At 38.7% G+C, this 14,767-nt stretch overlaps 1 protein-coding gene across 3 annotated transcripts in view; it reads left to right on the top strand.

The window, feature by feature from the left end:
* Positions 1–14,763, top strand: part of zfyve26 (zinc finger FYVE-type containing 26) — a 59,480-nt gene extending 44,717 nt beyond the window's left edge. For all 3 annotated transcript variants that reach the window (XM_008116973.3, XM_062968038.1, XM_062968037.1), the window contains exons 33-42: positions 434–581; positions 995–1,204; positions 3,057–3,275; positions 5,126–5,323; positions 5,645–5,847; positions 6,510–6,651; positions 8,273–8,332; positions 10,005–10,187; positions 10,751–10,795; positions 12,447–14,763. In XM_008116973.3, the coding sequence (XP_008115180.1) occupies positions 434–581; positions 995–1,204; positions 3,057–3,275; positions 5,126–5,323; positions 5,645–5,847; positions 6,510–6,651; positions 8,273–8,332; positions 10,005–10,187; positions 10,751–10,795; positions 12,447–12,656 (1,618 nt within the window). In that variant the 3' untranslated portion in view covers positions 12,657–14,763. The remainder of the gene's footprint in view (positions 1–433; positions 582–994; positions 1,205–3,056; positions 3,276–5,125; positions 5,324–5,644; positions 5,848–6,509; positions 6,652–8,272; positions 8,333–10,004; positions 10,188–10,750; positions 10,796–12,446) is intronic.
* The last annotated feature ends 4 nt before the right edge of the window (positions 14,764–14,767 follow it).

Genomic DNA, 14,767 nt, shown 5'->3' on the forward strand with positions numbered 1-14,767 from the left:
CTGAATCCTAGTCTCCAGGGCAGAAGAAAACAAATCTGATCCATCTTCTTTACAACATCCTTTTAAATATATAAGGGTGGCTTGAAAATATTACACACATACACCCAAAAATCCAAAAAAGCAAACCTTGATTTTGCCATTTTATATAAGGGACACCATTAGTTACATCACTATATAATATTTAAGGGTGGCTTGAAAATATCACACACATACACCCCAAAATCCAAAAAACAAACCTTGATCTTGCCATTTTATGTAAGGGACACCACTGGCTGCATCCCCTAAGCTTCCACAAATGTTATTGTCCATGGGGGATCCTGGAACCAGATCTCAGCAGATACCAAGGGTCCTCTATTCTTACATATGGACTGTGTTAAACTTTTTATCTGTAAATCCAAGACACATCTAACTTGTGTTTTCCCACTTCCAACAGTTACATCAGCAAAGTGGATGTGTTGAATATATTAGTAGCTGCTGCATATCGCCGTGTACCATCTTTGGATCAGATCCTGCAGCCTGCAGCAGTTACAAGGTTAAGGAATCAACTTTTGGAAGCTGAATACTATCAACTAGCAGTGGAGGTAATGCAATAGGGAAGATGTAGCTGTGAATTTGACCTATAGGCACTTTAAAACATTAGTATTTTGTCTGTCTGGAAATAACCTCTGAGGAAACAGGTTGGAGTAGGTTAACCGGTGAAATGAACCACCATGACACACTTAGCATAATCTGATTGAGCTTTATTAGGAATATTAAGACATAGAAGCTGACACTATATCAGATCAAAACATTGGTCCATCTAATCTTGCCGTTAAATGTGAATCTCCTGCTTGCTTTTTGACTTTTACTTTCTCCCATTTTGTAGTATAATGTATAATCATTTGGTACATTTCAGAAGACTGTCAAAGAACTATCACACTAATTACACAGAGAACAATGGTGATCAATTAAGATTGTCTGACTTTATCTTTGTGACTATTGACCTCACCTCTAGGTTTCAACAAAGACTGGTTTGGATCCAGCTGGAGCATGGCATGCCTGGGGCATGGCTTGCCTTAAAGCTGGCAACCTGAATGCTGCCAGGGAAAAATTCAGCCGATGCCTTAAACCCCCGCTTGACTTGAATCAACTAAATCTGGGCTCAAGACTGGTCCAAGATGTGGTACAGTATCTAGAATCCACAGTAAAGCCCATTCTGTCTGTGGTAAGAACCTAGTCTTCTTCTTGCTTAACAGATAGATGGTTTCTGTGGGGTCAGAGTACAGCTAATGGTGCGATGTGGCTCCTTAAGAATTTCAAATGTGATGGCAAGATCACTGATGCACTCTTGGCCATAAGTGCAAGCAAGTGGGGACCATGATCACATCAGGATTCATTTTACAAAAAACAACAACAGAAAGTGCACGGTATTGTTTGTATCTAAGTATTTAACATGGTAGCAGGTTATTTCTGGGTTTATCTATGAAAATGTAAACCTAACTGAACTTGAATCCGGCATGTGAAGCATTATAATTAAGCAAACTAATTGCCTCTCTTCCCTGTTAAATAAATCAAGTTAGACCTTGTGAAACAAAGACAAGACCTTAGAATATTATTTCCACCCAGTGCATTCATTAAGCCCCCTTATTGTTTTATTCAGAAGTTGGGTTTTTATTTTGCAGTAGACACTAAGTGCCTGAATACATACTTTTAAAGTAAGATGCTTAAAAATAAGAGTTTCATTCTTGTTACTTGCACATTTGTACATATCACAGGAGCAAGTTTAATATTGAGAGATAAGATAAGTAAAATAGTACCCCATGCTTTTCTAGCCTTGTAAATTAGTCTACAGAAGTTACCAACCTGCAGACAAATTTACCAGCTTCCCAGGATTATGAGAGAATGGATGAAGGGCTGAGTGTCTCATGCAGCTCACTGTTTTTCTATCTTAGCTGTAGAAGATGGCGTCTTCCATCTATCCTGGCCCACAAAGGACAATCGTTTTCTTATGTGCTTGTGTAGAGTCATATGTTTTTATCATGCTAATACTGTGTTTCTCATTTTTAAAATATAATGAATGGATCCTTATCTCATATCGAGGATAGGTTTGGGGGCCAAAATATTTGGATTTTAATATAACCTATAGATACATTGAGGGTTTTTCCACAGAAAGGGGAAATCACTAGTGCCACCTCAGGGGGTCAGTCATCCCTGGCCACCATTTTCCCACCCAGGCATTCAGAAAAGCCAGAGGCAGTCCTGCAACAGAGAGAAAAGAAAGAGGTCAATGCTTCTTTTAGGACCTCCTAGGATGGGCAAGGCCTTCTTTTTCAGGGGATGATTCCCTTTTTTGATAAGTATTAAGGTACAGTACTTACATTGGCCTGTGGATAATTCTACCAAGACTAATAATAATAATAATAATAATAATAATAATAATAATAATAATAATAATAATAATAAACTTTATTTATACCCCACCACCATCTCCCCAATGGGGACTTGGGGCGGCTTACATGGGGCCATGCCCAGAACAATACAATATAACAAAATATAATAGAACAACAAATCATAGCACATTAAACAACACAATAAAAGAAAATATACACTACATTAAACAAGGTCAAAGATTTGTGGGGTTGATTTTTAAACTCAAATTTGAAGACTTAGGCATGAGTACATACAATAATTCAAAGTCTTGGAACCACTCTAAGACCTATCTGAAATCATATAAGCTTCCCTGAGTCCAGCAGTGTTTGTTGCATGGCTTGAAGCTATCAGCATAATGTTTACAACTGCACTAAGGATTGAATTCAGAGTGCTCTTCATAGAAAGGCAGATCCATCAGGAGGAAAGAGTGAAGGGGAATTATTTCCCCCTGCAGCCACACTGTTTGAAGCTGAAGGACCACCCATTCCTCTGGGCCAGCTTTTTAGGGTGCTGTAGGGGGGAAGAAAGGAAGAATTGGTGAAAACGGCCTCTTTCCCATAGTTTCAATAGATGTGTTTGGTTGGCAGAATTCCATTTGTGGGAAGTCCCAGTCTAATCCTGTAACCCTTGATTTTCTGCCCTAATAGCAGGATGACGACTACTTTGCTACTTTGAGAGAACTGGAAGCGGTGCTACGAACACGAAGCCTGTCCCTGGAGATGACACCTGAAGGGAAAATTCAACATAACACCTACTATCAAGAGTGTCTTTTTTATTTACATAATTATGGCACCAACCTGGCAATCATTAGTTTCTATATGAGACATGACTGCATGCGAGAAGCACTACTACATTTGTTGAATAAGGTGACACTTGCTTTATAAGGACATAGATTGGCCATGATTTCAGATTGTGTGGTTTTAATAATTGGTTTTAATGTTTATATTGCTTTTTAAATTTTATGCTTTTAATGTATATGTTATTTCTATTATTTGTTTGTTTGATAAGGCATTGAATTGTTGCCTCTTGCAAGGCCGCTCTGAGTCCCCTTTGGGGTGAGAAGGGCAGGATATGAATGCAGCAAATAAATAATGCATAACAAGGGTGGGCAATTGTAGGAGGCTAAACTCCCCTCCCCTCCGGAGACATTGGAAGGCTGTACCCTGTCACCAAATATCCCCACAATTTTATTTTAAATATATATATCCAAATGTCCCAAAAGCCTTCTGGGAGGTATTTTGCCATTTTAGGTCCTTTATAACAGCAAATAATTTCTGGTGTTGTGAGCTGAATCAGGATCACAGGCCACACTTTGGCCATCCCTAACTGTTTTAGCAAATTTGAAGCAGGACATACACCTGCGCCCATATGCATTATATATCCTCATGTGCTGTATTGCCTGTGAACTTCATTTTGCACCCTATATTTTTCTGTATATTAGTCTCCAAGGGAAGGAATAAACCCATGTACCTTTTAAATGGGTATAGTTATATGGAAGGGATCTCAACATTTTAGCGGAGTGCAACTCCTATAATTCACTATTGACTGTTCTGGCTAGGGCTTAGGGGAATTGCTGTCCAGTTTTCCCATCAGGACATCCATTGGCCATTATTTGTCATGTCATTGTTGTGATTCACAACCTTTATCTGAGGGCCACATAATGTACATCTCAGTAATAGGAAACTAAGAATTGTTAGACTATAACTCCCATCATCCTGGATTGCCTGCTCAACTTTCTGGGGCTCATGGGAGCTGAAGTACAATAACATTTGGAGTATCAAACGTGCCCTATATTCGATATACCTTGTTTTATGTGGTCATGTAGACTTTTCAGTTGATTGCCTTAGAAATGCCACCCCGCCCCCAGTTGCCAGAGAGCAAACTGCTTTTAAAACAGCACTTTCCCCAATGTATGAGTTTGTGATTTGGCACAGTGACCTGCTGTGGTTTACATTGGGTCTGGGTTGTTAATATGTGCTTTTTGTTCATAACCCAACAGAAGGGTAGACCAAAGTACTCCTTGGATCCAAACATTTTTTCCTTGGATAGACACACCTTGATGATTGCATTAATGAGTGCATACCAAGGTTTCTATCTTGCTGTTGGCTCAAGCTGCATTCGAAAGAGGGACCTCTATCATTTGCATTCCCACTTGGGTACATTCCCGTAGGAGTGTGTTGACATGTTATGGCAACCAGTTCTTGTAATATTATGAGGACCTTGATTCTGTTTTATAAAAACCCTGCTTAATTATCTTGTTGTGAATAACAATATGTTCTGGGTTATCATTTGCCTCAAAGATGCCCTTTTAATGTCTCATTTCATAAAATGGCAAAGGTTTGGTTCAGATTCTTCAAAAATATTGGATGTGTAACATAGAACGGGAGTGAAGAAAGCAAGGAGACATTTCATCTCCTAAATGTTTCTAACCCTATTAAAAAAGCAAATTGTTAGGTAGGTATTCACAAGATTGGAAGGGAAACCATCTATTGAACTGTCCAGAATCTAATATCTTCTAGATTTGGCAGTGTCCTAACTTTGCCTGGTTATTGTTTTCATATGCAACCACTTTTTTCTGCCTCGTTGATGAACTTGAAAAATGGAGCTCTATTTAGGAAACTAAGAGGTCCCAGTGTCATCAATGGTGATTTAACTGGTTGTATGCTTCCCTGCCAAAAGTAATGGTATAGGTAAAGCTTAATTTTCCCTGTTTTAGGAGAGCCCACAGGAAGTGTTTATTGAAGGCATCTTTGTCCCAAGTTATAAAGGTGGAAAGCTTCACTTGTTGGAAAATTTGCTGGAAACTATCGATCCAGGCTTAGAGAGCTGGGGTGACTATCTCATTGCAGCCTGCAAACACTTGCAGAAAAAGAATTACTACCACATTTTGTATGAGCTGCAGCAATTTATGAAGGTAAGTGACTTTGATATACTACTGTGCTATAACTGTAAATGCAGTGGACCTTTGTGGAGACTTTTCACAAGAACCTGCAGGGATTTTGGATGTGATTTATCTTGTTCCCAGCAGCAGAGCTTTGTGATATATATTGCTTGAATCTAAAATGGATAAACCAACCATAGAGCTTTACCCTTTGACTCATTTTTTGAATCATTCAAACAAAGCGGCTTTGTCTTTTTTCTGTGTGTTAATCAGGTTCTGTGTGTTAATCAGGTTCACCTGATCCTTTCATTTTAAACCTTAGCCATACTTAAACATTTCTCCTCCCCATTCCAGGATCAAGTTCGTGCCGCTATGACCTGCATTCGGTTTTTCACACACAAGGCAAAAACTTACACTGAATTGGGAGAAAGGCAGAAGTGGCTCTTGAAGGTCAAGGACCACCTCAAAGTTTACCTTCAGGAAGTTTCACGTAGTTCAGGAAGGAAAAAGTCTGCATGCAGTTTCCGCAAGAAAATGTCTGCTCCTGATGTGTCAAGGTACAAAGAAAATGCTGTTTGACAATTATTTTATTATTATTCATTGTATTAGCTAATTTGATCCAGATAATGTGAGAAAGTATACTTCACATCTGAGGTAGTTTGCATTCAGTGAAGTTGAGGTTCTGCAACTCTAGTGCTAGCATTAATTGCTACGGTTGGCAGCCTGTAATACATGTCATGCCATTGTTTGATAAATAAAGTTAAAAATGAATTGTATTCCCAGGAAGGGTGCACACGCATAACTTCATTTCCTGAACTATTGTGCAAATTCAGCCAGCAGCATGACCTTTGTGACATTGGTCTGATGGTGCAATGGGTGTGAGAATGCTAATATTGGCAGTATTAATATATTAAAATCCATCTCCAATTTCTGTATTGTATTGAATTAATAGATGAGTTTTTAATGTTTATTTCAACAGTGCTAACAGACACTTTTTAAAATCTGTCTGCTGATATGATAAAAGGTACTTTTTTCTGATAAAAGGAGAACAGAAAGAAAGACAAATAATTAACTTACAGTTTGGACCTCTAGAAGCATTGACTTCTTATTGGAGTACAACTTGTCAGAATGCTTCTGCTAGCATGTCTCTTCTTAGCACTGCTAAGAAATGGCCACGCAATCTATATTTTCCTATATTTATTATTTTTCTCCCAATTAGACACATCAATACAGTTGAACTTCAGATGGAAGTTACAAAATTCCTCCATCGATGTGAGAAACAAGGGGCCTCATCCACAGGCGCCTTTACAGTGCCCACACTTTTTGGGAACAATCAAATGAAGATGGAAGTTGCTTGCAAGGTACTGGACTCCACTTAAAGTCATGGCATGCTTTTAAATATAAAATGGGCAGGATAGTATAGATGACACTGAAATCATGTAGGGTTTTTTTTTACTAACAGTAATTTTTTGACTGGTCTCATGCCATGCAAAGTTTTCATCACTCTGATTGGGAAGGAATATACTAATGAAAGGTGGGGAAGCACAAGGAATTGAAGCCCAAGTGGTAGATTAGAGCAGGTTTATCATTTTTTTAAGGTGCCCGATCTGTTTTCTTAGTCAGTTCTTGAACAAATCATAACAGTAGAAGCCCATAGCTGCAGTCATAAAGACGCATCCATAAACATCTCTGAACATTGTAAGGTTTAGTCCAAAGTACATGTGAAGAGCCAGTGTGATGTTATGATTCCAGAGTTGGACTGTGACTCTGGAGACCAGAGTTCAAATCCCTGCTCAGCCATGGAAACCCACTGGGTGAGTTGCTGGCAAGCCACATCCTCTCAGTCTCAGAGGAAAATAAAAGGAAACCTTTGCTGGACAAACCTTGTTAAGAAAACCTCATGAACCTCATCTTGGGTCTCTACAAGTAAAAAATAAATTGAAGGCACAAAACAACAACAACAACAACAGCAAGAATGCAGAGGATTATCCGTGCTTAACCTACATTCCTGTTTACTGGGCTGCTAAGGTGCAGCCAGCCTTAAGATTCTTTCAAGGGGCATAACTACAGATCTAAATGGCAGGGGAGGGGGAAGCCCCTGGGAGAAGCATCCATTTCTCATTTTTTTCTTGGACCTTGACATTTATGGAAATAAATTATAAATTGGTGAGATTGAGCAAGTGTTTTTCTGGGAAGAAAAAATGTCTAAGTAATTTTCTTTTTCTTTTTCATTTCCAACTCCTTACCAGTCTTTTGTGTTTAGACTTAATTTGAGCTCTGTGCAAACATCACTCTGTCCAGGGATTATGGAGTTTTATTTGTGGAAGCGCCTAACTGAAGGTCACTTTAACACATAAACAAGTAGGTCTAGTAAGGAGGTCTCTGTATTCACATAGACGTTTCCTCCATCTCCTTCTCTCAGTGTGAGTGCAAAGGTGTAGTGTAGGAGAAATTCTTTTCTGTTTTTTTAAAAATAACTTTTATTAAAGTTACAGATTACAAATACTGTACAAATAGAAACTGTAGAAACAAAAAACAAAAGCACACCTTTACAATAGCAAGGAAATTATATATCATCTGTTGAAAGGTATGGAAAAGGAGACAGTATTATCCCACCTTGGCTGCATGCTACATTTATAAACTGTACACCGGCAGCCCTCCTTATTTGCTGGAGTTAAGAACTCAAGACCCTTGCAAAAGTGGAAAAGCTATGAATAAATGCTGTTATATAAACTTGAAAGAACATCTCTCTAAGACAGGCGTGAGCAAACTTCGGCCCTCCAGGTGTTTTGGACTTCAACTCGCACAATTCCTAACAGCCCCAGGCCCTTTCCTTTTCCCCCTCAGCCGCTTAAGGGCCGAAGTTTGCCCATACCTGCTCTAGGAGGTCTGTGCCACAACTCTGTGGTCATTTTCTGCTGGTCACTTACACATGATTTCACCACTACCACCCATTTTTAAGCTGTTGTGATTTTCCTCCAGGTCATTTTGGAAGGCAAAAACATTGAAGAAGGCTTTGGGATTGCATTCAGAGTTCTACAGGTACGGTGCACTTAAGAAGCCGCTAAAGCTAACACTGGTCCCTTGTAGACATCAGTAAAGCAATTGAAAATTATTGTGTTCTTTCAGCTTCCTATCTTGGATAGTTTGGATATCTATGAAAACTTGAATTAAGCTGCTATATTTAATAATTGTGTTTGTTTTCACTCTACCTTCGACATTAAAGTTTTAAAGACAAAAGCATTATTTTTTCTGTGAAAAAATGATGGCATTTTATGAGTTTTGAAATTCCTGAACGGTCTTTTTCGACCTGGGTTTGCCACAGAGAGATTAATAATTTATAAACTGGTATCTTTCAACTCTATAGCAAAACAAAGTAAGGGGAGACACCAAAGAAAACTGGGGCAAAATCAGATCTAAAATATCAGATTATAATTATTTAGTTGAAGACTGTATTATTATCTTGTTTGGCTTGTTCTATTGTTTACAGTCTACTGAAAGCAGCACTTGAAGACTGCTGTACAAAGGTTCTTAGAATTGCTTCTCTAGCTCAGATTCACTGAGATATAACTGTGAAATGGATGACCATGACTAATAGTGTTGCTACTTATGTGCTGTATGCATTTTCTCATATTTCTTAAAAAATAAGCTAAAAGAGTCATGCACACACTGCATGCAAATGATCAGAGGTTTGTCTCTGCCATTTCCCAGGGAGGACTAGGAAAGACCTCTATGTAAATTTATAGAAAGGTTTTATCAGTCAGTGCAAGCAATTACAAACTACATGGAGCAGTAAGCTCACAGTGTAAGCTTATTTGCTGCATTATAGTTATTTCTTAAAGTCGAAGTAGGAATTTGGCATATATGAAATGCATATTTACTAAGGATTAATACTATTGCAACTGTGATTCTATAGACTGTGGAAAGGTCATGGTATGGGATGAAATATCAATGCTTATGTGTTATATGCTGATTCTGATTGGGTCGACATGGGACTTTGTTACTAGACATAACTGCTTGAATTTTAGGGTCCTTCCACTCAGCCATATAATCCAGAATATCAAGGCAGATAGTCCACAATATTTTCTTTGAACTGGGTTATCTGAGTCCACAGTGCCATATAATCCAGTTCAAAGCAGATATTGTGTGATTTTGTAAAGCTGTGTGGAAAGGGCTTTAGTTATTTTTGGTTAAGTAATTTAAATGTTGTAGTCTTAAAGACAACTAGCTAATCTGTCAAGTCTTACAAGACAAGACATATTAGGGATAGTAAACCAAAGTGAATACGATACAGAGTAAAGGCATGTACAAGAAAAAAAATCTGTTCTGTTACCCAGCCAAACATTTTGTAAAGGATATCAGCATTTCGTATGACATGATCCCTTGCTGTAGGGCTGTACTTCTGTGTGAAGACAGGGAGTCACAGTGTAGTCTTTAAAATTGGTCAGCTAGACAGTTTGGGAGGAAAACACACTACCTTTTGGCATCCAGGTTTGCTGTGGCTGAACAACGGCCTTAGTAGAGATTGAAGGAGACAGAAGTGCACAGCAGTGTTCAAGGAGTGTATGCCCAACCCGATTGAGATGCCAACCTCCTTGTGATTATTTACTGTACTGTACAATAGTTCAGCTACCACAAATCCCTATTTTCCCCCAGCTTATGTTGTAGGTAGGCATCTCACCATTTTGAAATGACACTGGTTCTTGTGCCCTAGGACTTCCAGCTGGAGGCCGCTGCAGTGTACAATAAAGTGGCCAGGCAGCTGGTGAAGCAGCAGAATTACAGCGAGATCAGACAGCTCCTCAAATGTATCAAGGAATCCGGTGCTGCAAATAAAAATGATGGGGACAATGTCATCCTAAACTGTCTAGATGATTTTGATTCTGTCCCTGCTGAGGTAATTACAGACTATCTAGGGAAGAAAAGGGACATTCACTTTCTCTAAGCATAGCAGAAAGCTTTAAAAAGTTCTGTTGCCTTTCAGACTGAATTCTTCTTATTTTCCTAGTGTTGATATTGTGGTCAAACAGTAAATGGTCGACAAATGTATACTGAGAGGATCCTAGTTGTGAGGGCTTTATCTCCTGGTTGCCTTTTCAGAATGTTAGGAAGTCTTCCATGAAGATGCAGAAGGGAGATAACCATGTACATCTATGAAGATTCTGATAAATATTCATTCTACTGCATCAGGGATTGATTATGAGTGTTTGTGTATTGGACTCTTTGATTTGCTCCAACAGGCTTTTCTCATTTTCTAAAAACTAGTTCATACCCCCCCCCCCCCAAAAGACCATAATACATAATCAGACAACCTCAGATGATAGAGTATATAATATTTCAAGCAATGTAAACATTTAATTATCAAAAGCCCGTGCAGATGTTTAACACATGAACAAAGTGCTTCATAAATTATGTCACATTGCTCTTTCAAATATACCTTTTCTTTTTCTTTTAATACAGGAATTAGACAATCTGATACAAGATATGGAGAATGATGAAAATAAGGTTAGTACAATATAATATGAAGCACTAATTCTGAAGATGAAACAATTTGTTTTATTTTCTGCAAAGTTCTTTTGTTACTTCCCCGTCTCCTCCCCACAACCTATAGGTCTGTGCTTTTCAGATTCAGCAACAAATATCAAAATATGCTTGATTTTTAAATCATGTCAGAAGCGACTTGAGAACATACTGCAAGTCGTTTCTAGTGTGAGAGAATTGGCCGTCTACCGAGACATTGCCCAGGGGATGCCCGGATGTGTTAGCTGGGAGACTTCTTTCATGTCCCCACAAGCTAGAGCTGACAGAGTTGATTAACAATTCTAGCAAAGTGTTATATAATGTGGGGATTAGAATGATGTTACCTGTGAAAGAAGGGAGGAAGGATGCTAGAAGAAAGACTAAAGGGTATTTTTTGAAAAATAGTCCCAACTTGATATTGCTGTATCTCTGCAACAACGAACTGCCCATGAATGAAACCTTACCCTTGAAAGAGTGATGCCTTTCCCAGCGCGCACACAGCCTCTAGCCTCAATCATTCACAAGATGGCTATCCCACAACATACAGACTAATGAGATATTCTCCATTTACGGAGTTATTTTTGGGATTTTTTTTCTTGCTCAAAATGGCTAGTAAAACCTGATAACTCATTATACTGCTTGTTGCCATCATACAATATATGGCTTTGAAACACATCCTTCTTTCCTCCCTCCCTCCCTCCCTCCCTCCCTTTTAAAATGACTGTTGGATCATTGCTTAATATTTTGTTAGGTTCCCCCATGATCTTCCTTACCAATGAAAACAAGAAAACCTGGAGGTTTTATGTAGTCTGGAGAATCATTTTCCTCTTTTGTTTTATCATGCATGTTTTCACAAAGACTGGAGGCATTTGTGATGATCAAGAAGCCTTTTGTATTCTGTGAGGCATTCATTATGCTATAATTTGATTCTTCCAGTGGAAAAAATGCAGTATTTTCCAGTTCAAGTGAATATAAATGGTTGTTCTTTTCAGAGAGGAGAGCACACTACACATTGCTTTTTCCATATATTTTTCATATTGAGTTTCGATATACATAGGTACTAAAACCTGGGAGAACTTTAAGGAGTATGTTTTAATCTTTTTATGAGACTGAAAATGACACTCAATAGTGAAAAGGGAAGGATATCTAGTATATTTGAGACTAGTTTACTTTTACCTCCAGTTTGAGGGAGATGGCTTCATAAAGTTCAGATTATTTTATTGCATTTGTTCACTTTTCTCCCAGAGTGGGACTCATCTTAAGAATTATCTATCATCATCATCATCATCAAGAGTTATCTTAATCCTTAGTAAGCTTAGTATATTAGTTCTTTTGCGTGCATTTCAGAATCACATCAATAAAGCAACCATATCACCTTTTGTAAATTTGGACCTTTTGTATAATGTTGTTCTGGGAAACATGGGAATACCTTTTGGCTCTGATGCAAAATAGATCTGCAGGCACAGGAAAGACCCTACATTTGTGCAGGTGGGCCCTTGTTTTCATCCATGCTATTTTTTCCCCTAACAGTCAAGAACAGATGACATGTTGAATGAGCATGTAAATCTGTCTGCATTAAGAAGGAAGATTAAAGTCCCATCCTGAAAGTGGAACTCTTATTTGCTGTCCATTTCAGATCCAAGCCTACCTGAGGTGCCACAAGCTACGTTCTGCCTACCTGGTCTCAGTGAAACAGGAAAACACGAGGGCCGTGCAGTTGGTCCAGCATGTCCGACAGTTGGCTGAGGATAGCGGAGAGGATGTCGTGCAGGCCATTTGCGCCCAATGGCTTTCAGTGCATCACACCAAACCAAGAAGTTGGCTCACCCAAACTTCCAAGAAATGACTATTGTGTAGTTTGGTGTTTCTATAAAGGGAAGACTATGTGTGCTGGTTAGTACAGCTTAGTCTGCATTTAGTAGCAAGTTGAAAAACAGCTACTTAAATGCCTCCAATGAAAGGGAAAGGATCCAGTTCCTAAAAGTGCCAGTCATGTCCTGATGACAACCAACTACCTCTACCAGAAGTGTTTAGTCATTCATTTCCTTCCTTCTCTTCCATCATCCTCATCTTTTTTGATCTTTCAGTCTTGCTTTAGCCAAGGATTCGTCCCTTCCCATTAAGACATGTGCCGCTTAGGGCATTATAGCATTATTTCAAAAGCCATACCTGCTAATTTGGAGCTGGCTTTGTCTAACATAGAAAGTCATAAAACAGAAGAAAATGCTACTTTCTAATTAGGAAACAGATGTTACGCTCAGCAGATTGTGGTTATCTGCTATGGTTTACTTTTGTATAGAAAGTACAGTATGTGCCATTTTTAGTAGGAACTTGAAAACAATGATATACTTTACAGTGATGAAATGTGTTCTTCTGTTTGAAAAGGGTATCACTGAGCCTGGAGGCAGTTCCTGAAAGCCTTATTGGCTCCTGTGTGCGTAGCTTGACTCTTCTGAACAAAACAGGTGCTGAATAAGATAAGTGGCTGAAAAGGTCACAATGGTATGTTCTGCCTAGCCGTTGCAAGCAGTGAAAAGGAAGGAATGTTAAGGATCTTGTAACTGATCACCCAAATAAATTATCTGAATATGTTGAAACAGGTGGGGGATGTGCAATCCCTGGACAGCCTATTTCCCCTGGTATTTTGCTGCCCATCCCGCATTTTTATTCTCAAAATAAGCACATTTTATGTTTTTAAAAAGTTAATAATATGTCTGCTCCAAGTCAATTTAGAAATTGATATATACCCTTCTGAATCCTGAGTTGTCTAATACTCATCTTTTGTCATCCTTTTCCAAATTGGGTGAAGATACCACTTTCTTCTAAATCGGTTGAGAGGTATTTAACAATCCCTAAATCCGGAAAGGACATGGTCTAGGAGCCAGTTTTCCATTCCCAATGGATCCACAACTAGCCAAGCAAGTTGCTCATGGTTTTATAAAGATATGGGGAAAGGCAGCATGTGGTTTTACAAGACAAATTGCCATTCCTGGGTACTTCTGGGTGTGGCAGTGCTCCTTTTTCCTTCTGTCAATCGCCCAGGACTATAACAAGCTGTTGAGAGTAAACAAGAGACCTTCCTGTTGTGTCCCTTCTCTTTGTTCTAAGTAAAAGGAATCTGATGTTATCTGACATTTTATCCGTCACAAATGTGAGTTAAGGAATAGTTCTTTCTGTGTCTTGGAATGTAAACAGTTCTTCATATATGTTTGTTCTTTATTATTTGAACGTGTCATTTTGTTAGGTGACTTGTTTTCCAACTGAACTTGATTGAAAATCTCAGTGATTGTGAGCCCAGTTTCTAGAAAAACCAAGGTCCTGATTGACCTCATGTCTTATGAGTGTTGTCACAGACACAGACATCAGTTACGCTTTGGCTCATTGGATCTGGTGCTCAGAAATAGCTTGCAGCTTACACTGTTGGGGATGGCTACATTTAGCTTCCAGATTCTCCCACCTCCCAGACTTTGAAGTTTATCTCATTAGGAATGCAACGCTTACAAAAGCTGCTTTTGTTGTCTGTCTGAACTAAATTTCCATTCTAATCTGGTTGGGTGGGGTACTGAGATGCTTTTCTCCAGGGAAGAAGAGAAGAGCAGCACTGATTGTGTATTTTAAGTCACTTTGTTCTTTAATAGCTGAAGTTTTTGCTGCATATGTCACACTTTCATCAGATATCTCTCAGGCATTTTTGCAGAGGGAAAAACATGTATTTAATGAGTATAAATGATTAATCTGTGTTTCCCCTTGCACTGTACTTTATGCACTTTACATTGTTTGTAACTCAAAATTCCTTAGTAACTCCTGCTAAGGATCACTTTCTTACCAGCAAAACCTGCCCTGCATCATAACTATTTCAATCAAGGAGCTCAAACATAAACATGTGTTAAAAGCATGGATGGGAAATGAGCATCTGCCACCAATCAACAAAAATAAAATGTATTTGGTCATTACTGT

This window comes from Anolis carolinensis, chromosome 1 (assembly GCF_035594765.1).
Source record: "Anolis carolinensis isolate JA03-04 chromosome 1, rAnoCar3.1.pri, whole genome shotgun sequence".
In the NCBI taxonomy this organism is placed as follows: Eukaryota; Metazoa; Chordata; class Lepidosauria; order Squamata; family Dactyloidae; genus Anolis; species Anolis carolinensis.